General features: G+C 47.6%; 1 protein-coding gene across 11 annotated transcripts in view; it reads right to left on the reverse strand.

The window, feature by feature from the left end:
* PECAM1 (platelet and endothelial cell adhesion molecule 1) overlaps positions 1 to 27,079 on the reverse strand; it is a 59,404-nt gene that overhangs the window by 10,235 nt on the left and 22,090 nt on the right. For 3 of the 11 annotated variants that reach the window (XM_059669965.1, XM_059669966.1, XM_059669964.1), the window contains 10 exons: positions 23,000 to 23,242; positions 21,020 to 21,295; positions 19,145 to 19,432; positions 18,449 to 18,556; positions 17,038 to 17,065; positions 16,193 to 16,266; positions 13,219 to 13,272; positions 11,984 to 12,046; positions 6,469 to 6,525; positions 5,582 to 5,696 (listed from right to left, as the gene is read on the reverse strand). In XM_059669965.1, coding sequence (XP_059525948.1) covers positions 5,590 to 5,696; positions 6,469 to 6,525; positions 11,984 to 12,046; positions 13,219 to 13,272; positions 16,193 to 16,266; positions 17,038 to 17,065; positions 18,449 to 18,556; positions 19,145 to 19,432; positions 21,020 to 21,295; positions 23,000 to 23,242 — 1,298 coding nt within the window. In that variant the 3' untranslated portion in view covers positions 5,582 to 5,589. Of the gene's footprint in view, positions 1 to 2,589; positions 2,745 to 5,581; positions 5,697 to 6,468; positions 6,526 to 11,983; positions 12,047 to 13,218; positions 13,273 to 16,192; positions 16,267 to 17,037; positions 17,066 to 18,448; positions 18,557 to 19,144; positions 19,433 to 21,019; positions 21,296 to 22,999; positions 23,243 to 27,079 lie in introns of those variants that run through there. The other 8 variants (XM_059669968.1, XM_059669970.1, XM_059669973.1 and 5 more) reach the window with 6 other exon arrangements.

The following is a 27,079-nucleotide window of genomic DNA, read 5'->3' on the forward strand; positions in this document are numbered from 1 at the left end:
CCCGCAGCTGCAGTGGCCCCGCAATCGTGGGCTTCACTTTAGGCCCAGGCAAGGGACCCCTAGCTCCTGGGACTGCCAGCTTTGACCATGCCCAGCTCCCATCCCTGGCTCCACCCCTACTTCCTGCTATCACTGGCCAGGGCGGAAAAGGCGCCTGATTCTCCGATCATGGCTGGGGGGCAGGGCAAAGGCGGCCCCAGGGCCGCCTTTGTCCTGCCCCCCAGCTCTTAGCTCCCCCTTGGGTTTCCGATCACTGTCAGTGGCAGGGGGCTTCTTCCTGCTTTCCCTTTCGCCTCCCTGCATTGTGCCTACATATGCAAATTAACCGCCATCTTGTTGGCAGTTAACTGCCAATCTTAGTTGGCAGTTAATTTGCATATAGCCCTGATTAGCCAATGAAAAGGGTAGCTCGTACGCCAATTACCATTTTTCTCTTTTATTAGTGTTGATTAGTGTTGATTACATATGTTTCCTCCCCCCCCCCCCATTGATCTCTCCCTGGTCCTTCCCACACCCTCCCCCCCGCACCCCCCCAAAAAAAACACACACACATGCCCTTATCCCTCTACTGTCTGTGTCCATGGGTTATACTTATATGCATGCATACAAATCCTTTGGTTGATCTCTCACCACCACGCCTCCCCTGCCTTCCCTCTGAGGTTGGATGGTCTGTTCGATGCTTCTATCATCTTACAATTGGAAAGGGGAGAAGACCAAAGACCAAGAGGTTTCCTTGCCATAGACTAAGAGTAATTGCTGGGACAAGATGTCAGATTAACCATATGTCAACATATGGTAGGCGCTGAGTAGACAGAATAGCAGACTTGCATGGCCATGGCCATGACTCAGTGGGAGACATGGAGTTGGAAGAGATGTCCCCCTCCTCCCCATTTCATTTATTTTATTATTACTGTGCTTTTTAATCATCACCCAAGGACTTGTTTATTGATTTTTAGAGAGAGGAAAAGGAAGAGGGAAGGAAGAAGGGAGGGAGGGAGGGAGGGAGGGAGGGAGGGAGAGGGAGAGGGAGAGAGAGAGATAGAGAGAGTGATAGAGAGATCAGTTGCCTACCATCCATGCCCCAAGCAGGTATCAAACCCACAACCTGGATATGTGCCCTGACTGGAAATCGAACCTGCAAACTTTTTGGTGTATGGAAGGATGCTCCAACCAACTGAACCACCTGGCTGGGGCCTCCTCCTCCTAATTTTAAAGAACCCACCTGCCCACCACAGCCCTTCCTTATCCACCTTAGGGCCACATACGCTCCTGAGGGACACGGAGGTGTTTACAGCAATTCTGCATGGGTCAGGGGCATTTTGTTGAGAATTAATGAGAAAACTACCACTGGGGGCAGGGGGAGAAATGAGGGGTCAAGTCATATAACCTGCTAAGGCAGTGGTTCTCAATCTTGGCTGCGCATTAGAATCACCTGGGAATCTTTTTAAAATCCTGATTTCTGGGCCTAATCCTCCGGAAATTGTTTCTTTATTATGGCGTGGGGCCACAACATTAATAACAAAGAAACAGAAATCAGGATTTTAAAAAGATTCCCAGGTGATTCTAATGTGCACCCAAGGTTGAGAACCACTGTGCGAAGGGCAGAGTTGAGACCAAACCCCAGGTCTCCATCTCCTATGTAGGATGTTCTCCATCAGGTTCACAGTACAAAGAACCATCCAAGCAGGACTCCGGCCAATGTGAATGCAGTGGAAACCCAGTAACTGGGCCCCTGAGATCCCTGACTTAATTCAGACTTGAAGGGGAAACTCGGGCTTAAAGGCCAATACCTAGGTGGTCTTGGAGTCAAGGGTGGATAAAGGGTTAAGTGACTCGTAGAAGTGACTGATGACTCCCTCCTCACCAACATGTTCAGGGGGATGGATGCTTCCAGACTGACTGAGGCATAGACCGAGACTCTCTGAATGTCATAACTGAAAGGCAACTTAAGATCATGCTTTCAACCACCTCCTTTGACAGATGAACAGGCGGAGCTTAGTCACATTCACAGACACAGAGTAGCCTGCTTGTTGTTGGGGCTGAGGAGAGAAGGGGGCTTTGTTCAGTGGGGAGGAAGTTTCAGTTTGGGAAGATGAAAGACTTGTGGAGATGGATGGTGGTGATGTTGTCCAATATTGTGAATGGATCTAATGGCCCTGAAATGTACACTTAAAAGTGATTAAAATGGCAAGTGTGAGGCATACTGTACCACAGTTAAAATAAATAAATAAAAGGCCAGCCATTGTGGCTCAGTGGATGGAGTATCAACCATGCACCAAGAGGCCACCAGTTCAATTCCGGTCAGGGCACGTGCTCAGGTGGTGGGCTCCATCCCCAGTCGGGGGCGGGCAGGAGGCAACCGATCAGTGATGCTCCTTTCACATCAATGTTTCTATCTCTCCCTCTCTCTTTCCCTCTCTCTAAAAACCAATAAAAACATATTTCTAAGTAAATAAACAAATAAATAAAGCTGAGCTTGGAGACTAGAGCCAAGGTCACAAAGACCCGTGCCTCCCACAGCCTACGAGATCCTTACGCTTCTCAGCCAGGTCCTACCCAGAGCCCTGCCCTGGGGCTGCTCCTTGGAGGCAGGCCTGCCCGGTGCCCTTTGGCTTATCTAGAAGAGCAGTTTGCTTTTGTACCACTCAGGGAAAAATGGGGTTTAAGAGCCAGAACTACGCCCTGTGAGCCAGTTCCCGAAATAGCCAGTCCTGAAGTGCTGCCCGTTGGAAGACGCTGGGGAACTGAGGAATTAAGGTGGGGAAGAATAAAAAATTAAGAAGGAAAGGTCAGAAAGACTCAGCTCTGCCCTCAGCCTGCTCACTGACCTATCCAGAGACCCTCCCCCACCAGGGCCTTTGTTTTATTGTGGAACACACACACACACACACACACACACACACACACACACACACACACACATCTCTGCTGTCCACCCTGAGCCATCCCTCCAGGATCAATGAGGGTAGAAAGACCCTACCCCTTCACGCAAGAAGCAGAGCAGAACTCAGAGTGACACAATCAGAAGGGAACTCAAAGCATCGAGAGCAGGGGTGGGGAACCTTTTTTCTGCCAAAGGGCTATCTGGATATTTATAACATCATTCTCAGGCCATACAAAATTATCAACTTAAACATTAGCCTGCTGTGTTTGGTCCAACATTTAATCAACTCACCCCAATGCCTTGGCAGGGCCAGACCCAATGATTTCTCGAGCTGGATGTTCCCCACCCCTGATCTAGAAAACGGTTCTAAAAGTGTGGTCCCCAGACCAGCAGCAGCAGCAGCGGCTGTGGGAATTGGTTGGAAATGCCTATTCTCAGCCCCACTCCAGACCTACTGAGTGGGAAATGCAGGAGGTGGTGCCAAACCACCTGTGTTTAAACAAACCTGGAGAGCCCTGTCCTACATCCGAGCCCAGGCCCCTCATTTCACAGAGACCGAGGTCCAGCGGGGTTCCATGGCTCACTCAGAGTCACCCAGACCAGACCAGACCAGGCTGTTACCCTTAGCTCCTGAATTAGAGAGAGTGCAATCCTCTGATTAAGCTGATGATAATGTGGAAACCAACCAAACAAACAAAAAAGTGGGAAAATGTAGAAGCTCACAGTCAATCGGTTTGGCAACACAGAGAGGATGTGTGAAGGCTCTGCAGCCAGCTCCCTGGCTTTGAGTCCCTGCTCGGCCACTGCTGGCCTGGGCACCAGGACGAGTTATTTACCGCCGGGCCCATTTCCTCCTCTGCAGAGCAGGAGAAATAACAGTGAGCGTCTGACAGTAAGAGGAAGAGAAAGAAAAAGAAAAGAGGAATCAACCAAGGCCTCTTTATGCAGCAGCCGAGCGGGAAACTGCTGAGAAACAGGACGTGCCTTGGCTTCCAGGACGGGAAACAAGCCCAACTGACCCCTGGTGGCCCAGACAGGAGCTCCCTGGCCTGGGAGTCGGGAGATGGCTTTGGTCTCACCCTGGGCACTGGGGTTCCAGTTCCTCTTGTTTTTTCCAGCTAAAACAGACTGAATGCTCACTCTAGGGTAGAGATAATACACTGACTGCATGTGTGGGGTGGGTAATTAGCACCATCTCCCCTGACCCTGTCTCATCCCCCTTTCTCACTGAATTCCATCTCCACTTAACAGGGGGAGAAACTGAGCCTCAAAGAAGTTAGGCATCTTAGTCAAAGGGTCAAAGTCACACAGCTGGTAAGAGGAAGGAGAGGTTGATGACTCCCAACACAACAGGGCCCTTCACTGTCTTGAATCCCTCCCTACAGGGCTGGGTGCCTGTGATCCATTCCATCCCAAGGCCAGAGGGAGCAGTCACATTCCAACAGCCTGGCACTGAGGACTCCGGCATCTAGAACCAGCCTGGGGACCCCGAGAGAGCCCATTTGAGCAGCTGCCTCAATGCAGATGCAGGAAACCAGAGTACACCTCCCCCAGATACGCTACTTTGGCACAGCAGTGATTTTGAGCTGGAAGCAGAGAATCAACGGCTGCAGAAAGAAGCCGTCTGGGAGCTTCTCTTATCGGAGTAAAAGCAGAAACTTCTGAGACCTAAGAACTGCCACGAACCCCCTGCCCCAGGAAGTTTTATGGCCACGAAGACTCGGAAAAGCTGGTGCCGAGGTGGACGTTCACAAATAAGCCCGACGCCCCAATGGGATCCCCCATATATTTACCTTCCCACAGCTCTCTACCTGGAACCCCTTTTCCTTTGTTTTGTCACTTCTCTATGAATTTTTTATTCTTGGTTAACATGCCAAATAAACAACAGATTTTAATCCCTCCACCAAGTCACTTATCACCTGCTTGTTTTTCTCTCCTTAATCTGTCTTTTTTCAGCAGGGCCCCTAACAACAACCCTTGGGAATCCACACTGGGCGTGGCCTTCCTCAGCTGGAAGGGGCCTCCAGGGATAGCCTTAGGTGACTACAGACCCCAAGGCCTTATCCCTGCAGCCTGCCCGCCTACCGGCTTCCCTTCCAAAGACAGTGCCGCTCAGGAATCAGGAACATGGAGCCTGGCTCTGGGGTGGACCAGTTCTCAGGGACTAGCTTGCTGTGTGACCACGGGCAAGTATTCTAACCTCTCCATACCTCAGTATCCTCATCTGTAAAATGGGGTTTATTGTGAGGATTGAAAGAGATCATGTAACCTAGACCACTTGGCACAAAAGCTCAATAAATGTGAGCTTTTGCAGAACCAAAGCAACTGCAAGGGAACCATGTCTGGGACCATGAGAAAAGCAGGAGAGACATTTTTGCAGTTACTAAACAGGACCAACCTTGAACCCTACCTGACCTTTAGCTTTCTTTCTATTACATGGACGAACAGAGAGAAGAACAGAGAAAGCCTGTTTATTTCCAAATTTACATTTTACTAGCTCTGAATATATTGAAAATGCAAAATCAGATACTTAAGCCAAAAATTCCCCAGCAAATGGTTTTCAAAAATTATTTAGTGCTGAGTCCCACAAGGGGCTGAGTTTCTGCTCCAGCCACGAAATAGCGTTAAAAAAAAATTACTTAAGGAGTGATTCCTATATTTCAGAGAAAAAGTAGGCTCTTCAGGTAAGACAGTTACCTGTCTTCTCAAATGTTGTCAGCATCAGAAACATCTGGGAACATGTTAGAGTTCAGATTCTGGCGACTGTGGTTCTGTGGGTCGGGCTGAGCCCGGGACCATGGCTGCTTCTGGCCTGTGGACCACACTTGCATTAGCCGGGCTTTACCGAGTCTCCCAGCCCTTTTTAAGAATTCCCTCCCAAAGAATTCATTTAAATAGAGGTCTGTTGTTCAAAGGAAGATATCCCTCTAGCAACTGTCTCCCCCAGGATGCTTATGCTTTTTACGTTGCAATTTATTTTCAGAACTTAAAAGTAATCTCTGTAGATTTCATTTCTGCAGAATGGAATGCAATAATTATACAAAAAAATGAGATGGTTGGGAGCATCCCGGTTCCATGCCTGCCAGGCACTGCGCTCGGTCTGGGGGAAGCTCTTCACCTGCAAGCGGGGAGGTGGGAGTGGAAGTGGGTCTAGGGCAGGCTAAGGGAATGGAGCAGATCCGACTCCCTCCCCCGAGGTCCGCATGCTCCCAGGAAGGCTGAAGCCACTGACCATCTTCAAAGCAAAGTGCCGACTCTAAGACCTTCTTGGGGGAGCGGGGGCTCTGCACCAGGCCCCCATGGGGAGCAGGTGAGGCTCACTGCCTGGCACCCACCCTGCTTCTCGGGGTCACAGAAGAGCTCTGCCGAGTGTCCTGTGAGCACACAATGGCGCCAGCACCCACGCCTGTCCAACAAGCCCAGCAGCCGGACGCCTGTTTGCCTGGTGAGAGTCAACTCTGTGTAAGAGGTGGCACCCCTTCTTGACGTCCTTTGCTCCCTCTTTTGTCTGCCCACTCCCAGGACCTCATGGATGATGCTGGGGGCAGTGCCCACCAGGCTGGGGGTCAGGGCCCCTCACTCACCGGGGTTAGCTTTCCGGATCTCACTGTACACTGTCTCCGTGCCTTTCCTTCCCAGACCTGGAAAGGGACCAGGCACAGGTCAATAGCTGCCTCTGAGAACCAGGTTGGCCCACTACTGAAGCAGGAAAATATCTGAGGCTTCCCAGGCAAGGCTGCACCCCGCTACCCGAGCCCACGAATGCCATCTTCAGGAGCGCCTGCAGACCCCCTCACCACTAAGCCCGGGCCACTTCCCAGCTTTAGAAGACCTGGTCTAACCAGTGTCACTCAGCTGGAAGTATGAGGTTAATAGGTCACCTTGGGAACCCTGGACCGGAGAGGCCTGCAGCCTCCAGCTCGGGGGCCTCCTCCCTGTTTCCCTGTCCCTGTGTCCCTGTGTCCCTGTGTCCAGCTTCACTGTGTCCCAGGAGGCTTGGCTACAGCTTCCCAATTGCCTGAGGTCCAGGTTACAGCCTGAGTGTCATCTGTGCCTACGGATTAGCTGGGACGGAGACCATTTACAAATCTAGGCAGCTGGGCTGCTCCATTTCACAGGCCCATACCTGGGCCTCCCTGCAGCTGCTGTTTGCATTTGTCTGGGGTGGGCCCTGGCTTTGGCTATTTTTTTTAAGCGCTGCCAGGGGGTCCTAGTGTGAGACTGGGTTGAGATCCTCTGATCTGGGCTCTTTTGAAACAGCAGGCAAGATGGGCCACCCCAGGTGTGGATTCTACCCAGAGGAGATGCAAGGGTTTGGGAGACCAAGAGCACCCATTCGGCCATCTGTTTATGTATATGCACTGCCTGTATATACACACATGTACACACACGCCTAGTGCATCTACACGCATTGTCCACACACATATAGTATGTACACACAGTATGCACATACAGGCCTGAACACCCGTGCGTACACTCACATACACACCCACAAACCCTGAGGAAACAGGATGGAACCCAGCTGCTTCCCTGGCTCCTTTCACCTGCACAAGCACCAGGAAGCCTCATTGTAGAAAGGCATCTGATGCCATGTGGCCAGCACTCTCGCTCTGCACATGGGGAAATGGAGCCCCCAACAGGGTGAGCCCTTCCTGCTGCCACAGCCAGTGCCATGTAGATGTTTCCTTCCTCAGTGGCAGATGGCCTGGGCATGCCCATGGACTCTAACTGCACCAAGATACTCTCAACTCACCCTGTTCCAGGGACACCCCCCTCTCTTGCCCCTGATTCTGCACAAATTCCTCCACTACCCGCATGGCCCTTTCTCTTTGCTCTATTCCTCCTCATCCTCTAAGCCCCAGGACAAGTTTTGCTCCTATACTCAGAGCACACACCCTCACACACCTATATACTCCCTCACACATTCACCCCTTCCTGTGCCCAGGCAGTTACAGAGGCCCCTGTGCCTCACAGCACTCTGGGGACACTTGCCCACTACACGCTGACATTCTTTGTCCCCACGACTGCCTCCCCTCATGGCCCCAGAGCCCCTCCAGGGCAGCGCCTGAGGTCTTGTGACCTTCCAACCCCAGCACCTGCATGGCTACCTGGAGGCACCTGTAAAGGTTTGATGTGACAGTGAAGGCACCAGTCAACACCCCTGTAAGTGCCTCTATCTCAAACCCAGGGCCTTCAGGAAGGTCTTGGCAGTCAGCCCAATCCCTGAGGTTTTTTGTTTTAGGATTAAAATCCCGGTCATTCATTCCACACTGAATGGCAAGGGTTCTGTGGCAGGACCCGAATGCCAGAGACAGCCTGGGGGGTGGTTCAGATCCCCATGGCTGAACTGGGGGCACTTGGGGTTGCTAGGGCCGTGAAAAAGGAGACTCCCCTGTGGCAGGGAACGGGAGCGGGAACTCAGTAGAGCGGCTGAGATACCAGGTACCCCCCTAAGAGGACAGCAGAGAGGCCCACGCCACTCTCCCCGTGACACAGATTTGGGGGTGTAAAGGGAAGCTCCAGGGGTCCACCACATCCCTAGGGGACTCTCTGCTCAACGTCAGGCCTGGCCAGTCCCTCGCTCAGTGTGATCTAACAGCTCCTGTGTGCCGGCACCACAGAAGAGGAAACGGTGAACTGGACCAGCTTTCAGGAGCTGCAGGCTGCGGGGTGATGGGTGTGCAAACAGCGCTGTAGGACCCTGTGTCTGGGTGCACCAGGTCGCTGCCAGCTCATCCTCTGACCCAGCCCCCCATGGAAGTGGAGGAGGGGCAGGGGGCCCTGGCGGCCAAGCCTGGGGCCCTGGACACCCTGTGAACTCCACTGCCCCAGGTGCATGGGGTGGTCTCTCTGGTTACCTTGGGGACACTATCACCCTCTGGACCCGAAGAGCCACACTCAACTCCCTTTCACCTCCTAATGGCTTGCCCACCTGGGCAGCAGGGTAGCTGCCTCTTCTTGGTGCCCCAGTGGTTTCTCCTGTGCCCTCCTGGTTCTGCCCAGCTCAGTGGTGGGCGGGAGCTTGCAGCTCATCACTCCCCTCCCCTCGCTGCTGCCAGCAGCTGCCCGCTAATGACTAAACCAGCCAGCAGGCTGTTTGTCTCCGCTGTCAGAGGGATTTCCAGATGGGGCTTTATTTTGGCTTGTTTTTCTCTGTTAACAGAGAAAGAGATGGCTTCAACCTCATGGGGTTTTCCCAGCAATTAGGCTCAGAGCAAACAGGCAGCAAACCGGGGTTTACCGAGTTCCTTCCTGCCCCTCCTCCACCCTCAAGGGACAGCTGGTCAGCTGCCAGCCAGGGTTAGAAGTGGACCCAGTGCCCCCTTCCCCTCCTCCACCCCAACTGGGGAGGAGGGGGGCCTTGAAGACAGGGAACTGGGCTGGCCAAGACCAGGTCAAGTTTACTCATCACTGGCCTTGCATCCACAAAGTCCTTTCCTGGCTTGGTAACTCCCCAAGAGAAAGCCAGGGGGCAGCAGCATAAGCCAGGCCTGCCCCCCCGCCCCCGCCACACAGCCCTACTCTGGGCTGCCAAAGATGCTGGGTCCAAACACCGCAACGTGAATCCTCTAGAAACTCTCCATTTCCACCCTTGACCCCCATTCTAGCTCTACTGAGGCCTCCAGAACCCCACAGCACCTTTGTGCAAATTGGGAAAAGGTGACCACTTGGGTGGTTGCAACCCTGTAGGTGCACAGCTTGGCAAGGAAGGCGCCCTGCCTCACCTGTCCTAATACTTCGCTTCTCTTCAACACCTCCCACCCCTTCAAGCAAATTAAACCAGACACTACTAACTAACATGGAAACATTCCCAAAGGAACCCTTCTCCAAACCCTGCTTCCTTCTTCCTCCTTCAGGGCCTTACATACAAGGCTTCCTGGGCATCAGGCAGAGCCCTTAATTCTACCTCCTCCAGTGCCCCTCCTCCTATGGGCCAGAAGCAGAGTAAAGGCAGGGCCTGGCCCTCTGGAGGTAGTACCATTATCTGCTTGGGCACTCAGTGGGGTATGGAGGGTCAAGAAGATGGGTGTGTGTGTGTGTTTCCAAACACAATCAAAATCTTTGGGCAGCCCTGCCCTCTTGTTATAATCCTCCTTTCTTCTATAGCCCAAGTCCCCTGAAGAGGAAGTAAGCTTCTACTCACGGACTGAGCCCCAGGATGCCCAGTGATGGAAGGGCTCAGGATGGACCAGGGAAGGCTGCCGGGAGCCCCCTAACGGTCCCATCTGCCACAGCCCACCCAGACTCAGTTCTGAGCAGGAGACCCCTGTGCTGCCTCCTCTTGGGCACCTGGAATTTAACCCAACTGAACCAGTGGTCACCACGAGCACCTTCCTTCCAATCTCAGGCATCACGGCCATCCATGAAGGAATTTTGTCTCCCCCATCCTGGCTGTGAAATTTTTCATCCAGTGTTGTGATCTTTCTCTAGAATATATCTGGAATCCATCCATTTGCCAGCACTTTGGCTCCACGCTCATCCCCTCTTGTCTAATGATAACATTCTTGTTCCCCGTCACATCCGTCCTCTACACCAGCCACAGGGATTGCCTTTTAAAGAAGGAAGTTGGAACCTGCCACTTCCCTGCTTAAAGGCTTCCAAATCCGCTGAGACTAGAATGCAAAGAGGACCTTGGAGGCTCCATCCCGTCCGCCCAGCTCCATCTGCCTCCTCTCTCTGCAGATCCTTAAGTGAGCCAAACTCTGGGCCACCTCCATGCTGCCCTTCTCATTTCCTGGGTCCTTCCTCCTCTGGGAGGGGCCACCTTCTTTGTGCCCCTTCAGGCTACAGCTTAAATGCCACCCCTCAAACAGGCCTCCAGGGACCACACAAGCTGGAATAGGCATCACCTTTCACGCCTTCTCATTGTACCCCTTCTCTTCCTTCTGAGCACCTGCTATAACCTGATATGATTTATTCTTTGGTTCCTTGTTTTCTTGGCTCCCTCAGAGGCTCTACCTCCGTGGGAGGTACCTTTGCTACTGATGCATCATGGGCCCTGAATTTATTAACTCAGCAAGTGAATCATTTTACAATGAAATAAAGAAGAGAACTTCAGGTCGGCCATGGCCCCCACCCCTCCCAGGTCCAGTCTGGACTTGGAAATGGGGTGTGCAGATGGGCCACACCAACTCTAGGGACCATTCTCACTGCAGGCTATGGGAACAGTGCCCAGTTATGCAGCTCACAGCCTAGGGCTGTATAGGACAGCGTTACCTGGAAGGCTCTCTGCACACACCTGTTGACATGTATTGGGAACCTAAGCGAGGAAAGCAGGAAGGAACCCAAAACGCCTCCCAGATCCTGGAGAAGAGGTGAGGAGACACGCCATCATCATGTGGTTCTGGCTAAACCTATGCAGGCTTGCCCTGGGAAACAGCCCCAGGCCTGCCTGCTGAGTGGACACTGCCTGGCCTCAGCCTCGACAGTGAGGGGCAATAGCCCTGTGAGCTTCCCAGCAGCGGAGATGCATGTTCTGGTGTTTGCTGGGCACCGGCCCACTCCTGGCCAGTTTCCCCAGCACAGAGCCAGGGACCTCCAGGCCAGCCTGCCCCTGAGAGAACCAGGCACATAAAACCAAAACCAAAACCAAAACCAGAGCCCCTACTTTACACAGGAAGGGATTCTGTACTTTCAAAAGCCTTTACCCAAGTGTTCCTTTAAATAGCAAAGCACCCACTCACTACCTTCAAACATTTCATTTACACAGCTCGGTCTGCAAGCAACTTTGTAAGGAGGATGCTGGGTTTGGGCCAGGGGGCGTACCTCTGGAAGAAAGCTCAAAGACCCAGGAGTGAGGCTGATCTCAAAAAGTCTCAAAAAACACATTTCTTAGGACTTAGTAAATTGCTCAATAAAACATATCCATTATTAGTAGTATGCTAAATAATAACTGATGAAATGTTACACCTCAAAGCCAGGGCGGGGTCATTGCTCCTGCCTTAGGCATGTTCAGCAGGTCTGTCTGCTGACTACCTCCACTGTGAGCGACTGAGGGCTACTAGCCTCTTGTTCCTGGGTCACAGCCCACCTTACCCTGCGCGTCTACACCCAAGGAGAGAGCAAGGTGTGGGGAATCACTCGAGTGATGGCGTTTACCTTCATGAGGCTCAAGGGAGTTCACTTCCACTTCTGTGTACTCCACGTCCAAGGTCAGAGGCTCTGCCCAAAGGAAACACAGCACCCTGCGGTTAGACAGAATCCCCTCAGGGGCCTCGGGCGGCACTAGAGATTTCCATTCAAATGATTAAAGAATTCCGGATTTTGCGGGGAAGCCAGCACAGGTTTATCTCCATTCTAAGTGGGAGAGAGATCTCAGGCAGGGGAGGCAGTGTTAATCTGGCACGCCCTGCCTGGGTCCCTGGTGTTTCTGCAGTGGGAGGGTTAGTAAAAGCTCAACAGTCCAGCCGGTGTGGCTCAGTGATTGAGCATTGACCTATAAATCAGGAGGTCACGGTTCGATTCCCGGTCAGGGCACATGCCTGGGTTGTGGGCTTGATCCCCCATGTAGGGAGTGCAGGAGGCAGCTGATCAATGATTCTCTCTCATCATTGATGTTTCTATCTCTCTCTCCCTCTCATTTCCTCTCTAAAATCAATAAAAATATATTAAAAAATTTTAAAGCTTGCCCTAACCGGTTTGGCTCAGTGGATAGAGCATCGGCCTGCAGACTCAAGGGTCCCAAGTTCGATTCTGGTCAAGGGCATGTACCTTGGTTGCGGGCACATCCCCAGTGGGGAGTGTGCAGGAGGCAGCTGATCGATGTTTCTCTCTCATCATTGTTTCTAACTCTATCCCTCTCCCTTTCTCTCTGTAAAAAAATCAATAAAAATATATTTTAAAAAAATTTTTTTAAAAGCTCAACAGATAACTGTATGCCTTACCATCACTTTTTTTTACCAGCCCCTTAACACTCCCAGCTTCTCTGAGACAGAATTGACATATAACATAAGTTGAAGGTGTCCGACCTGATGATTTGCACTGATGCTATTAAAAAATAAATAAAACAAAAACCCTCACCTCCTCTTCTACTCTCCAAGAGAAAGGAGATTCTCCTACCTTATTCACTGACTAGTCTATTCTGATTTAGGAAGTTCCTTTTTGAGTCTAACCCAGTTCTCTCCTACCGGAATTTAGGTCACTTTCCCATTAATGACACTAGAGATGTCTTTGGAGAAAGTAACCATTTTACTTATCATCCGCTGACAGGGTCATTAAGAGAGGTGAGGAAATACCCACCCACAGGTATTAACAGTTTTAGTTCTTCTCCTAGGGGTCTTTTTTCATGTAAAGGTTTCTAATTTTTTAAAAAACCCACTACATTATATAATTACCTTTCTTTTCTTTTACTGGGTTTGTTTCATGGTTTCCAATATCTTCATCGTAACCTAGTTTGGAAAATAACAATTAGGATGGGTGTCAGCGGAAATTCTAGTTTTCTATACATAACTTTTCCTCCCTCCTTCCCCCCTCCCACTTCCCCCCTCCCCTTCACCCTCCCCCAGCAGTGTCTCTGGGTTCTGGATCCCCTCCTGGTCTCCCTGGGGCCCCATCCAACCCCTGTGTGGTCTCTCCCTAACAGTGTGGGATGGCCGCCACCCCGTGGGAGGGACACTTCTGCTTGTGAATGGTTTAAGATTCCGAACTGTTCACTGTGAGCAAGTTCATGAGAATTAAACTTAATTGCAAAAGGGACGGCTCTGTCACCACAACCATGAAGGACACGAGGACACTAACCTCCTCCAGCGGGAGAAGGGGACCCATGAGAACAGGTTTAAAAGGCAGTGGGTGCCTCTAGGCCGCCACCTCAGTAGGCAAACAAATGTTTGATCTTTTTTAAAAAAATTTTTAATCTTTATTGTTGAAAGTATTACATATGTCCCCATTTTTTCCCCATTGACCCCCTCTAGCCTGCCCCCACCCCAGGTTGTTCTTTATTAAAAACAATTCTTCAGAATGTTATAAATAAACTAGTGGGCCAGTGCACAAATTCGTGCACATTGAAAGGAAATTAATTAGAAGAAATATTTTAATATCTCTATTCACCCTTTCTCTATAATAGAAGTGTCAACCAAATTCACGACTGACAATGACAGATGGAAACACACGTGTGCAATTGGCGCCAGCAAGAGCTTTATATGGATCACGCATATGCGAGTCAACTTAGCCTTTTATAGATATAGAACTAGAGGCCAGGCGCACGGAATCTGTGCGCAGATACGGTCCCTAGGCCTGGCCTGCAATCAGGGCCATTTTCCCCAGCTGCCCACAGCCAGCCCCGCCCCCGCTGCCACGCCCCTCCTGCGGTTCCCTGTTTGCCATTGAGCGATCAGGGCCTGATGGCCAGAGGAAGGGACCAAGAGGTCAGCCTTCCCACCCACTCATAGGCCCTGCCCCTGCCATGGGTTGCCCTCTGTGTGTGGGGTGACTGGTGGGGTGGGGGCCTTGGCCTGGCGCCACCCGCATCCCCCACCACCCACCCCTGGTTCCCTGTTCATCATCGGGCAATCAGAGCCTGCCGGATGGGGAAAGGGACCAAGAGGTGGTCAGTGCATCTCATAGTGACTGATTGAGTGGTCATTCTGATTGTTCCACTGTTAGGGTCAATTTGCATATTACCCTTTTATTATATAAGATAAACTTGCTTAATTAGACCTGCTTTCTGATTTAGCTAAACTTTTTCCAGCCCAGTGAAGTACCCCAACTTCTCTTTCATGTAATTGTCAGCAACACAGCAGTAAATATCAACATGAAGCAGATTATTATTGTAGATCATGCAGGGAGAACAAAGGGTAAAATATTTAACTGCAAAAGTGTTTGACTATAATCTGCGCAGTGAGAAAACCTGAAGTCATTTTCAAGGTCCACCATTTCTTACTTCTTTTCAGTCAGGTCAAGTTTCTAAGCTTTCTAAATCTCCATTTTCTGGCTAATGAAAAGAAAATAGGATTCCACCAAATCTCCTATTTACCTACTCCAGAACTTCTGTGAGGATCAAATGAGATGAGGCATGGGAAAATGCTTCACAGACATTTGGTAAAAGTGTAAAATGTTTCCACCTGGCTATAAAGCAAGTCATGTTCCTGGGCTGAAGAAACTGCAAGGAGGCTAGTCTCTAGGGAGAGGAAGCTGGGCATTGCTACATGACATCATTACCCAGATGGACACTTAGCATTTTAGGCTTTTATATATATAGATACTATCCCTGACGAACACAAGGCTTTCCATTCTGTATTTGAACTAATTGCTATTGTGATTACCAACATATATTTATAAACTGAAATAATCCATGGAAAGACAACCCAAGAATTGGACTATTTCTTGCATTTTGGATATTTGGGGGAAATTCTATTTTAATATGTCTATATCAACATTTCATTTAAAGTATCTCAGTGTTTCTGTATAGATAATACAATAGCCAGCAGAACCCACCTTCTACCACAAAAAGGTATTTTCTCTATAGCACTGGATTCCTTTTTGCCAAATAGTCACTAAAGTTTTCTGAATGTAGTTTCTTAAGTGATTTATTTGCTCTTTTCTCTTTACTGGAGCATTACTTTTGTTACTACAAATGTTTTATTTCACTTTTTAAAAGTATATGATTTATTACTAAAAGAATTGCTGGATTCTTAAAACATATCTCTCAAGTATGCATTGTAAAAGGCATATCCTGAAATTTTCTTATTTACATATTTATTTTCATTCTCTTTATATTTAAAAAAATTTTTTTTCTTTCTTCCTTTCTTTTTCTGTTGTACTTTTCTTCTGAACTTTTTCTTATTTTGTAAGATACTGTTACTGACTTAGAAAAGAACATAGGCATCCTACTCCCAAACCGTCTAAAAAAGAAAGAAAACTGCTCCAAATCTGGCCCAGGACAAAACTTCCTGTGTGATGTAATTACAGTCCCCTCTTTGAGCAATTTTCTCTTAGACTTAAAGGATTAAGAACTCCTGGGATTGGCTACCCAGCCTACTGCGCAGATGCAAGCTGCCTCTCTTACAAGGGGAGGGTGATTACGCTCGGACAGTGTTCAAAGTCTTTGAAGATGAGCCTGGATGGGGACTCACAGCATTATCATTATTGTCCTCCTTTCCTTCCTCGGATGTTTAGAAGGTGGTGAAATTAAAGTAAAATGTCCTGCCTTTCTGTTCTGTTTTGCTTATCAGTTCACCGTTGAGTGGCTGATTAGGTGAAACTGTCCTGCCTGAGGGTAGGGCTTCCCTAGGAACTTATCCCCACCACCTGCTTCTAAGAGGGGTAGCAAGTTGGGAAACCTCTAGCATCTACAGGAAACTGTGACTGTACCGTAAGGTCTGTTGGCTTCGGTGCTGGATCCTGGCATCTTCTCATTGTTGGAGGTCAGAAGTGGTGCTGCCGGCCTTAAAAGGAAATTTGAAAAGAAAAAATATACAACTTTTTTTGGCTCTAGTGTCAAACCAACAAAATAATCAAGGAAAGATCATGAGAAAACCAGGAAGAGATTTCCAAAGCGAGGCCAACTTTATGCTCTCATTTGGAAAACTGACTTTTTCTTTCAGTGAGATTATTTAACAAGCACTTTTTGCTGTTAAGAGGAGTGTCAGGGCCAATGGTTACAGTAACAACAGGAGTCCTTCCCTAAGTGAGCCCCAACCCCTTCAATTCCTCATTCTGTGTTACAAAGCCATTGTTTGCTTGTTTTTGTTCTCTTTTTAAAAATTTTTTCTTTTGTACCCATGCTTTTGGATTTTGAATTTCAAGAACAGTAAAAATAGTACGACTGATATATATATATATATATATATATATATATATATATATATATATATATATATATGCCAACTCTATTTTGCAAAGTAGGTAAATTTTAAAAATTCTTTCTACTACCATTGTAATTTCATAAGGAAAAGGGGATTTCACACGTAATAGTGTAGGAAGGACGTGACCTCAGAATAAAGCTATGTCTTCACAGGAAAGAACAGTTGGCAATCTTTCACTGGGACACACACACACACACACACACACCCACACACACCCCTATCTACTCACACCGTTGTTATTCAGAGTTTCCCAAGAACCACTGAACACTTCCTAATGACCAGACTCTCCCTACAGACAAGTCTGTCCGTGCTCACAGAGCAGCTGCCTCTCTTCCCCGGACACACACTGACCTGGACATCTCCACGGGCATCTGCTTGGCTTTAAAAGAGAAAGAGAAAAACCAAAGTCAGTACAAAGTGTCCATGTCTATAACAGACAGGAACCCTCATTTCAACCATATTTGACTTTCTTGAAGATTGGTTAACTATAAAAAGAGAACAGAAAGCCAAATATATTTCCCCTTTTTAAAAAAGGAAAAACAAAACAAAACAAAAAAAGCAGGCCTTCTCTCAAATTTATTCTGAGAGATTTCACATCATTTCATCCAGAAATATGACATTTTGTTGTGTTAGCCAGGAGCTGTTTTCTTTAGTGGAACAAGGTAGAGATGAAGACAATGATACAGGAGCCAGATTAGTCAGATAAAAAGGAAACTTTAAAAAAAATATGGGTTTTTTTTTAATTGATTACAGAGAGAAGAAGGGAAGAGAGATAGAAACATCAATGATGTGAGAGAATTATTGAGGGGCTGCCTCCTGCATGCCCCCTACTGGGGATGGAGCCCACAACCCAGGCATGTGTCCTGGCTGGGAATCGAACTTCAATCTCCTGGTTCCTGAGTCAATGCTCAACCACTGAGCCATACCGGCCAGGCAAAAGGCAACTTCTTGTTTCAAGACAGTTCCAAAGAGTAAAGGCTACATTAATCCCTGTGCTTTGAATTCCAAGCTGGCCTGAGAACGAGTCTGTCCTCTAGCCTTGTCTGTTCTGCGATGGCCTGGTTCCCTGAGAAGGGGTTTGTTTGGAACCTGTCTTTTCAGAGGGATTTCCTGTTCTAGAAAAAAAAAACAAGGCCCCTTCTTATCTAATCTGTACCCTTCCCAAGCAGCAGCACCAAGGCTCCAACAAAAACCGCCTTATCCCACACAAATCTTGGCAGAATGTACTGGTGCTGGGCCCTTTTCCTTGAGTCCAGGCTAACTGGCTGTGATGCCAGAGTATCGACAGGTGGTCCTGGCTTCCCTTCCAGGTTCAAGCACAGGGTAGAAATCACGGCACAACAGACAGATTAATTGGGGGGCATTCAGTGTATGTGGGGGTGTCTCCAAAACACTCTCACCCCACTCTGCCATCTGCAGGACTAAATGTGGCCAAACCCACAGAGACGGCTTCTTCTGACCATACATAGATGGGACTTCCCCCCGAATTCATTTTTTCTGGGCTGCCCAACTAGGAAAGCAACCACTTTCCTTTATGCCTAGCGAAATCCAGGGGCAGTTAAAGCTCCACATCCACCAAAGCCAAGATCTTTGGTTATCAAGGTGACACCCCAAGGAGAAGAACAACTGTGGTCAGTTACATCTCCTGAGCTCCTGCTGGGGCAGAGCACAGCCGCCCCTAAGGCTGCATGAAGCCCCTCACATCCACGGCAGTTTCCTGGCAAGAGCAACCTGTCAGAAGGCAATGAAGAACTGTGCTCACCCTTGGCTTTCTTCCAAAAATAGTATCTGGCCCCAACTGCCAAGATGGCAATTATCACTGCGATGACAACCACTGCAATAACTCCTTTCTTCCATGAGGCAAGAAAGACTAGAAATAAGAAAAATTAAAATAGTTTTTTTTTTCTCTGCCAGCAAGAAACAATATTAGCCTTAAGCAACAAATAAGACTGATTTGTAGCTTCTGTAATCGCATCTTATACCAAGCATCTACCTCTGAGGGATTCTGTGTTCCGAGTTGGTGCAGAAATGATTGTTCTTCCTACGGAGTCAGCATCATCTTAAAGAACTAGAGGACTAACGTAGCCTTTCTGGGTCTGTGTGGTCCTCCTCCTTCTCTAGGAAACCACCCTCTTTATTCACATAGGTGGGCTCCTCTAAACCTCTCTGTTCTGCATGACCCAATCCCCATGGCCACGGGTGGCTCATGGGGAGATGTTTGACCTAAGGTGGGCCATTTGCTACCTCTCTACCAAGAATTTGGAATTACAACTGTGTGAAATACTTCCAATGCCTTGTAATACTTCCAATTCCTCTTTTATATTTAATTTGAGGACATTGGTCTCGTTGCCCTCAGCAGTAAGCACCGAACCCCACCCACTTCCTCTTACAAATGGTGAGCTCGCTGGCCTCACCCTTGGTGGCCACATTCCATCTCACTGTTGAGACCGTGACTCACCTCTGACAGTCAATAAGTTGCTTTGGGGGATATTTTTGGCAGGGTTGGCTCTGTTGGAGGCCGTGCAGTAATACTGTCCCCCCTGTTCCGTGCCAGCTGGTGACTTGTACCACATGGCCTGGGTTTCATTCGAGATTTTTACATAGAAGGGCCTGACATCCTCTTCTCTGTAAAACTTGTAGGTGATTGGACCAGATGCTTTGTTCACGAAGCATCGAAGCACAAGATCATCCCCAGACTCCACTTGTTTATTATTCAGGATAGTGAGCTTGACCTCAACCACCGGAGCTGAAAAGCAGGAAAAGGATTAGCACTGAGAAAAGACAGGAGGTTGGGGATTGAGGGTGAAGATCATGACACCACCACTGCTCATGGCTAGCCTCCACCTATACCGTGACTCAGACTTGGATTTTGTCTCTCCTCTTAGCCACATTCTTCAGTCCCTCCCCCAGTTAGTCCAGCAGGGCAGCAACAGGTGCCTCCTGTCCTCATGTGTTGATTAAACACGATGTTTCACTTACCACCCCAAGGATTACTGACTACTCAGCTTGACTATACCCATTTCCTTATGCGTTCTGTGGAGGTCTGTTCCTCATGAGTCTGTGCATGTGCACCAGTGTGAGTATGTGTGTGTGCGCGCGAGTGTGTGGTTTCTTTGCTTACAAAGATACATGGCATTTCCAGCGCTAAATAACAAGTAACTTAAAAACAAAGAATATGTCTTTTTTAAATATGCCCTAAAGCATTAGTTGCTTCATGTATATGGATGTTAATTTGAAAAGTATGGCTATTCTTAGACCATATATAAATAGTAGCAGGAATCTCTATCCAACTCAAGATGTCCACATGGCACATGTAGATAAAAGTTATTAAACCAGAAGAAAGAGGAGGAAGAGAAGGGAGGCTTATATGATTTTTACAACAGGATGCAGACTATCTCAGAGATGCAGGCAATGGCACTCCTAAGGCTGAGAGACACAGATAGAGACTCAAGGAAAAATATCCACCCAGGACAATGGGTATATGAGTCCTAAGCCATTGTTAGCATGTCCTGTAAGACTACAGCCTGCAGCTCTAATGACAGGTTCTCACATGACGTTGCCTGACAAGGGTCAACCGCAGAGAAGAGCTCTGGTCAACAACGCAGATGACTGGCAGTTCACCTAAAAAGGAGCAAATGCTAAGAGAGCCCAAAGCACAACTTTAGAGTTTCCTGAAGTCAGGATACTTCACTCTTATGTTCACTTGAAAGGTTCTGAAAAGAGAGGGCACTGGCCACACCAATAGCCCCCAGATATTTTCTGGCTCCATTGACCTGGGTGTGTCCTGCTTGGCTACATGTTATATTTATGGACTTGGCATAACATAAGTACCACCCACTTCTCTTGTCCACACCATTCCTGTGTAATCCGAAACCTTTGAAAATGTGACCTAAAGCCCACACCCCACATAATAACTTTTTTAAAAATCCTCACCTGAGGATATGTTTAGAGAGAAGAAGAAGAAGAGGAGGAGAAAGAAGAGGAGGAGGAAGAGGAGGAAGAGGAGGAGGAGGAGGAGGAGGAGGAGGAGGAGGAGGAGGAGGAAGAAGAAGAAGAAGAAGAAGAAGAAGAAGAAGAAGAAGAAGAAAGAGAGAGAGAGAGAGAGAGAGAGAGAGAGAGAGAGAGAGAGAGAGAGAGAGAAATATCTTTATGAAAGAGAAACATCTCTTGGTTGCCTCCCATATACACCTTGACCACAGATCAAACCCAAAACCTAAGTATGTACCCTGACTGGGAATTGAACCTGCTACTTTTTGGTGTATGTGATGACACTCTAACCAACTGAGCCACCCGGCCAAGGCCCCTGATTTCTTCTCATAGCACAGCAACTTACCTATCACCTTGACCACCAGAGGTTCACTGAACATTGCAGAGGAGGAATGGCAATTATCTGCCAGACACTGGTATTTGGTGTCTTCTGTGGGGTTGTCTTTGAATACTGCGGGCTCATTTGAGCCTACGGTGTAATTCTCCACAATGTTACTTGCTTTCAAAAGGTGATAAGAAATAGGCATGGTTCCATTTATGGATTGGCAATGGACTTCTATGGTCTGTCCTTTTATCACCTCAGACGTGGAGTCATAAAAAATCCTGGGCCTGGAGAGCATTTCTAGAATGACACAGAGAGAAACAATCTGAAGCAACACATCCCACCCAAGGGATTCTTTCTCCAAACTCTGGGCTTCACTCTCTCTGTCATTACTGTGATTTTAAGTGCCTGCCTGCCTCATCTACCTATACAGGCCTCCTTTAAAATCGGCAGGGAGTGTGTGTGTGTGTGTGTGTGTGTGTGTGTGTGTGTGTGTGTGTGTGTGTGTTGAGGAGACAGAGGGAAAGGGAATGAATGCTATAAATAAAAGATGATATAAATTCAAGAAAAACATACACCCCTCTAAATACATGTTTATAGTTTCATACATGCACATCCATATGGGGTTATTTTCTTTGTTGTTTTTTTTTTATATTGAGAAAGGATGCACACAGGAAAAGTATTAAAAACACAAAAACGAGAGCATTATGCTAAGTGAAATAAGCCAGTCAGAGAAGGATAAGTATCACATGATCTCACTCATTTGTGGAATATAATGAACAATGTAAACTGATGAACAAAAATAGATCCAGAGACATAGAAACATCGAATAGACTGTCAAACCTCAGAGGGAAGGCAGGGGAGGGTCGGGGGGCGGGGGGGTAAGAGATCAACCAAAGGACTTGTATGGATGCATATAAGCATAACCAATGGACACAGACAGTAGGGGAGTAAGGGCATGTGCTGGGGGGGTGGGAGCTGTCGGGGAGAGGTAATGGGGGGGAAAAGGAGACATATGTAATACTTTCAACAATAAAGAATTTAAATTAAAAACAAAACACAAAACCAAGAACACAAACAGAATATCTTTTCAAACAAATTCTCAGTGCCTCAGCCTCTCCTGATTGGAAATCGCATGCCTCCCAAACAAGAATCCTACTAGGTCATTACTTAGAAGTTAGTTTAGTCATAAAGCTTCTATAATGAAATGATCTCCTCCAAAGAACACCAAAAAGAACTAAAATGGAATGACCCACATTTGTGTCTTGCATTATTTCCTTTTGAGTTAGATGACTAGAGGATCAACAGTAGGCTGAGATCCTGGTTCAGTTCAGACTAAGATCTTGGTTGGAGAAACCATAGCCACAGATTAAACTGAAAGACCATGACTAAATAATGACAGTGATAGTGACAGCTTGACCAGAGTTCATTTAGAACCCCTCTACTCAAGGTGTGGCCCAGGGCCCAGCAGAGCCAGCATCCTCAAGGCGCTAGTAAGAGATGTGGAATCTGGCCCCATCCTGACCTACACCGTAACCAGGTTTTGCACATTCATCAAGTCTAAGACACGCAGCTTTAGGTGGTCCCAGTACCTACACTCTGCCCACCAGAAGTCCTAGACCTTCTGGTCAGCCAGGATATGGATTGAAAACTGGAGCTTCGGCCTTAAAGTTTAGTGTTGACTAAACAGTGTTTCTTGCTGGAACTTATGGGTAGGTGCCTGCTCCAGCAGCCAGAATCCTGCCAATTCAGAGGCCACATCATCAGCATGCAGCCACCATAAAGCCATGAAAATGCTTTTAGCCAACAATATTTCCTTTGTATCGCCCCTCTCCTGTACTCTAAGCAGAAATACTACTTGCTTCTGTCCGGTCTCTCGATTTCACTCATCTCCCTTTCCCTCGAGTTCTTATCCTGCCTCAGTCTGATCTGCCTTCAGATCGGAGAGGGTGGCAACTTCCCTTTTTTCCACTCAGGACTCTGAGCCAGCAAGGACATACTCACCACACACGGTTATCAGGACTTCGTTGCTTTTTTTGATCACCTTGCCCATGCCTGCGACACAGGTGTAGTTCCCACTGTCCCATTTTGAGACTATCTTGGTGAAATTTTGAGCCCGTGACACATTCATGTCTCCCTTCTGGATGGCGAAGTCGACTGTATGTGGGACGGAGCACCACAGGTTCAGGCTGCCACCCTCGTCCAGATGTGTGGCGGAAGATTCCAGCTTGGGTTTGGGAAACAGCTCTGAAAAACCAGTGAGTGGGAATGGAGTGAGACGTTTCTGGGAACCACTCCCAAACCCCCTTCACAGAGAGTCCCTGGCCCAGCTGCTTTTGGCAGAACCAACTCCCAACTTCCTTCACAAAGGTTTCCTTTGCCTCTCAAGGACCTGATAATCACGCAATTGAAGAACTGGCAGGTTTGCGTCCCTTGTTAATCCAAATTATTTCATAGACATGGATTAGGAAAGTTTTACAACTTGTAAAGATTCATGCATTTACCTATTTGTTCATTCACTCACACATTTTATTCCTAAGTATTTATTTCAAGCTATTTCTGTGCTGGGCACCTCGGTTGGCCTTGGGGAGACAATAGTGAGAAAGAAACAGTCCCTGACTTCCGAGCACTGATGTCTGGTGGGCTACTCAAACACGATGTTTGCAGCAGAGCCCATAGAGGGGCCACTGGACCTAGGCTTGGAGGAAGTCATCCAGGCAAAGAGGGAAAGGGTCATGGGCAGAGGGAACAGTATGTGGAAGACCTGGCAGAAGGTTCAAGCATCTGAAAGTTCAGTTGCCCTGGAACATAGTGGGAGTAGAAGAGGCCAAAGGAGGCCTATGGATCTTGAAGAACCTTGGAAACCACCCAAAGACGTATGGATTGCATTCCCACAGCAGTGGGAAGCATGGGGAGTCGGGGTCAGGGGAAGGACATAGATGTGCATTGTGGGGAGATCTCTGGGAGTAGAATGAATGGGTGATACCTCCTGGGTCAAGTTGTGAGCTACACATCCCATGCCACTTTAAGGAGTTATTAGTACCCTCATTTAGGTTGCATGGCAACAGTAGTAAAGACGGAAGTTGACTTTTAAGAGGCTTTGCCTTATTTATTTATTTTAAATATTGGCCCTTCTGCTTGCTAGCTTTTTTATTAAAGGCCAGTTTTGCCTTATTTAAATATTTCCTGAAATAGATCAATATTTCATAGTTATAGTATGTGTTTTATTTTCAGCTACAGGGAAAGTAGTAATTAACTACTTAACCAATGTGAAGACTTGGCTCCTTCATGTAAAGTTTACATTATAAACCAATGCACCCTGATTTCATGAACAAAGGAGTCAGTAATTCTATTTTTTTTTCTTCAAATCCTCACTCAAGGATATTTTTCCATTGATTTTTAAAGAGAGTGGAAGAGAGAGGAAAAGACAGAGAGAAATATTGATGTGAAAGAAACACATGGATTGGTTGCCTCCTGCACACACCCTGACCAGGGTCTGGGCTGGGGAGGAGCCTGCAACCGAGATATATGCTCTTGACTAGAACTGAACTCAGGACCCTTCAGTGACTAACGGTCTATTCACTGAGCCAAACCCACAAGGGTGAGGAGTCAGTAATTCTTGAGACTCTCTGCATATTGAGAAAGGGACTGAGTCCCAAAGTTCCTGTTAGGAAAGCTTCTTGGGCTTGAGTTTTGAGACTGCAACCAGGAATCAGGAAATCGAATTCTACCTTTGCCTATAAATTTGCCTGCTGTACAGGTTTGGGGGTACAAATCAACATTGTCATCATTGATGTGATCAACGTTGTTATGGAAGTGACTTCCATCTAGTCCACAGTGTCTTCCTAGTTTCCTGTACAGGGAATAAAATAAAACTTCAAGTAAGGTGGTGCCCCAATAATTAATCAATATTCTATTAGGGCACATGTCACCCTTCCTTCCATCCATATAGTTGGTGTTGACTCCTCACCCGAGCCGGTTTTCATAGCTCTAGGTTAGGAATGGGGAAAAGGAACCAAAGAAATTGACATCCTAAAGTGCCTTACAATCTCATTGGGCAGATTCCAAACAAATGTGAAAAAGTGACTTAGATTAAAAAAAAAAATCCCAAAGCAATGACTTTACATTTAAAAATATGTAAACAGAAAGGTCAAAAATAGAAATCATGTTGCTGAGACGGGTCCAAGGCGGTTTACAATGAGGAAGGAAATGTTAGGGAACAGTCTACTTGCAAAGGAGATAATGGAAACAGACTGGCAGAGCCATGACGTGGACTAAGAAGGATCAGTCTTTTATTCACTCATGAACAGACATTCATGGAGCTCCTAATGTGCCAGGTTCTAAGCATCAATGATTTACGATGAATTGAGCCCACAGACCTGGTCGTTCAAGAGCTCACACCAGGGGGTGAAGACAGATGCTAAATCTTTGCAGCGACTGTTGACGTCAAGGTATGAGCAGAGGGTAATGGGACCTGAGGTGTGACCGTGGGACTCTGCCTGGGGGAGCCTGGATTGAGATTTGGGGCTTAGTCCTTAAGGACAACAGAAGTTTTTCAGTGGCCGAGGAGAAAGAATAGGCTGAGTGGGGAGAGATGCTTGGAAGAGGGTGGGGTCAAGGTGAAGGATCATGGCCCTACAGGAGTCGGAGCCCAGGAATAGTTATGCCAAATAGGGGCCATCTTACGAGGGCTTCTTCTGCAGCTGGCTGAAGGATGAATTGGGACAGAGATGCTCAGGGAGAACCCTGGTGTGAGGCCAGTGTTAGGATGTGATTGTAGAACTGAGAAAGACAGGACAACAGTGACAGACCTGTCAGCACTTGTGACAGATTGGATTTTCTATCCAAAGGCAGATGACAAATCCAATGATTTTTATGTTCACAAAATTATTTTGAGCCTCCAATATTACTGTATAGAGCCATTTCCAGTGAGGCTTGATAGTAACAGGGACATGGAAAACCAGATGCGTTAAGTGGGCTTGCAGACATTTCCAAAGGCTTGGTAGAATTTGAACATGGGCGTGTCTACCTGCCAGTCCTGAGGTGCTGGGTCAGCGCCACATGGAAAGGAGGGAGCTCAGGCTCACAGAGCACACAGGCTGAGGCCATGAAAGGACAGACCGAGCATAACACTTGGCTTTCCTGGGCCATGGAGACTAATCTACCAAATGACTTGTATGCCCCACACGACACACACATCTGGATGTGGGTGATCAGCTACAATAGTAACTTATGGTCCAACGGTGCTGTATGCTTTCCTAAAGTAGCCTGGTCCGAGGGAGAAGGATGCTTCTCTAACTGGTGAAACAATCCACATGTTCACCACTTGGTCCCTGTTGCTCTCACGGCAATAGGCCAAGCCTTTATTTACTTCCTCATTGCATTGCATTCTAAAGGTCTGTTTATGTCTGCGAATTCTTCAAGGGCAAAGCCTGACTTTAGGCAGCTCTCTATCCCCAGCAGGTTGCCCCAAAAAACAGAAGGTGCTCAATATATGTTGAATACTTTTCTCTAATGAAGTAAGACATGTCTTATCCAGTGAAAAACATCATGTGCCTCATAATATGTGTTATTATCAATAATAAACTAAATTGCTAGCACACTCTATAGACCAGCAGGATCCAGCACACATGCCAATCACCTAGGTGGGGTGTTGGCAGCCTACCTATGATACTGGGGGACTGTTGCGGCGACACTCAATGCTCATCACATAGGAGGCTTTCAGTAAATGGGTGAACAGACGAAGAAATGAATGAACACCTTCCCTTGGGAACGAAGAAGTGCTGACTCTCGAGAATAAAATAAACATCTGCTCGTGACATCAGAAAGAAAAAGAAAAGAAATGCTGACTCTCTGTTCTCTGAGACACTTTCATCCTATATTCATATGTTCATGCAACAAATAAGTTTTGAATTCCTACTGTGTGCCAGGCATTGTATAAAATAGGTAATGTTCCTGCCCTCATCAGCTTACACTCTAGATTCCACATCCATAAAACTGGAATCATAACACAGATCTCATAGCATTGTTATGATCATGAAATCAGAAGGTAGGCAAGCCAGTCACACAGTGCTCAACAAAGAG

This window comes from Myotis daubentonii, chromosome 16 (assembly GCF_963259705.1).
Source record: "Myotis daubentonii chromosome 16, mMyoDau2.1, whole genome shotgun sequence".
In the NCBI taxonomy this organism is placed as follows: Eukaryota; Metazoa; Chordata; class Mammalia; order Chiroptera; family Vespertilionidae; genus Myotis; species Myotis daubentonii.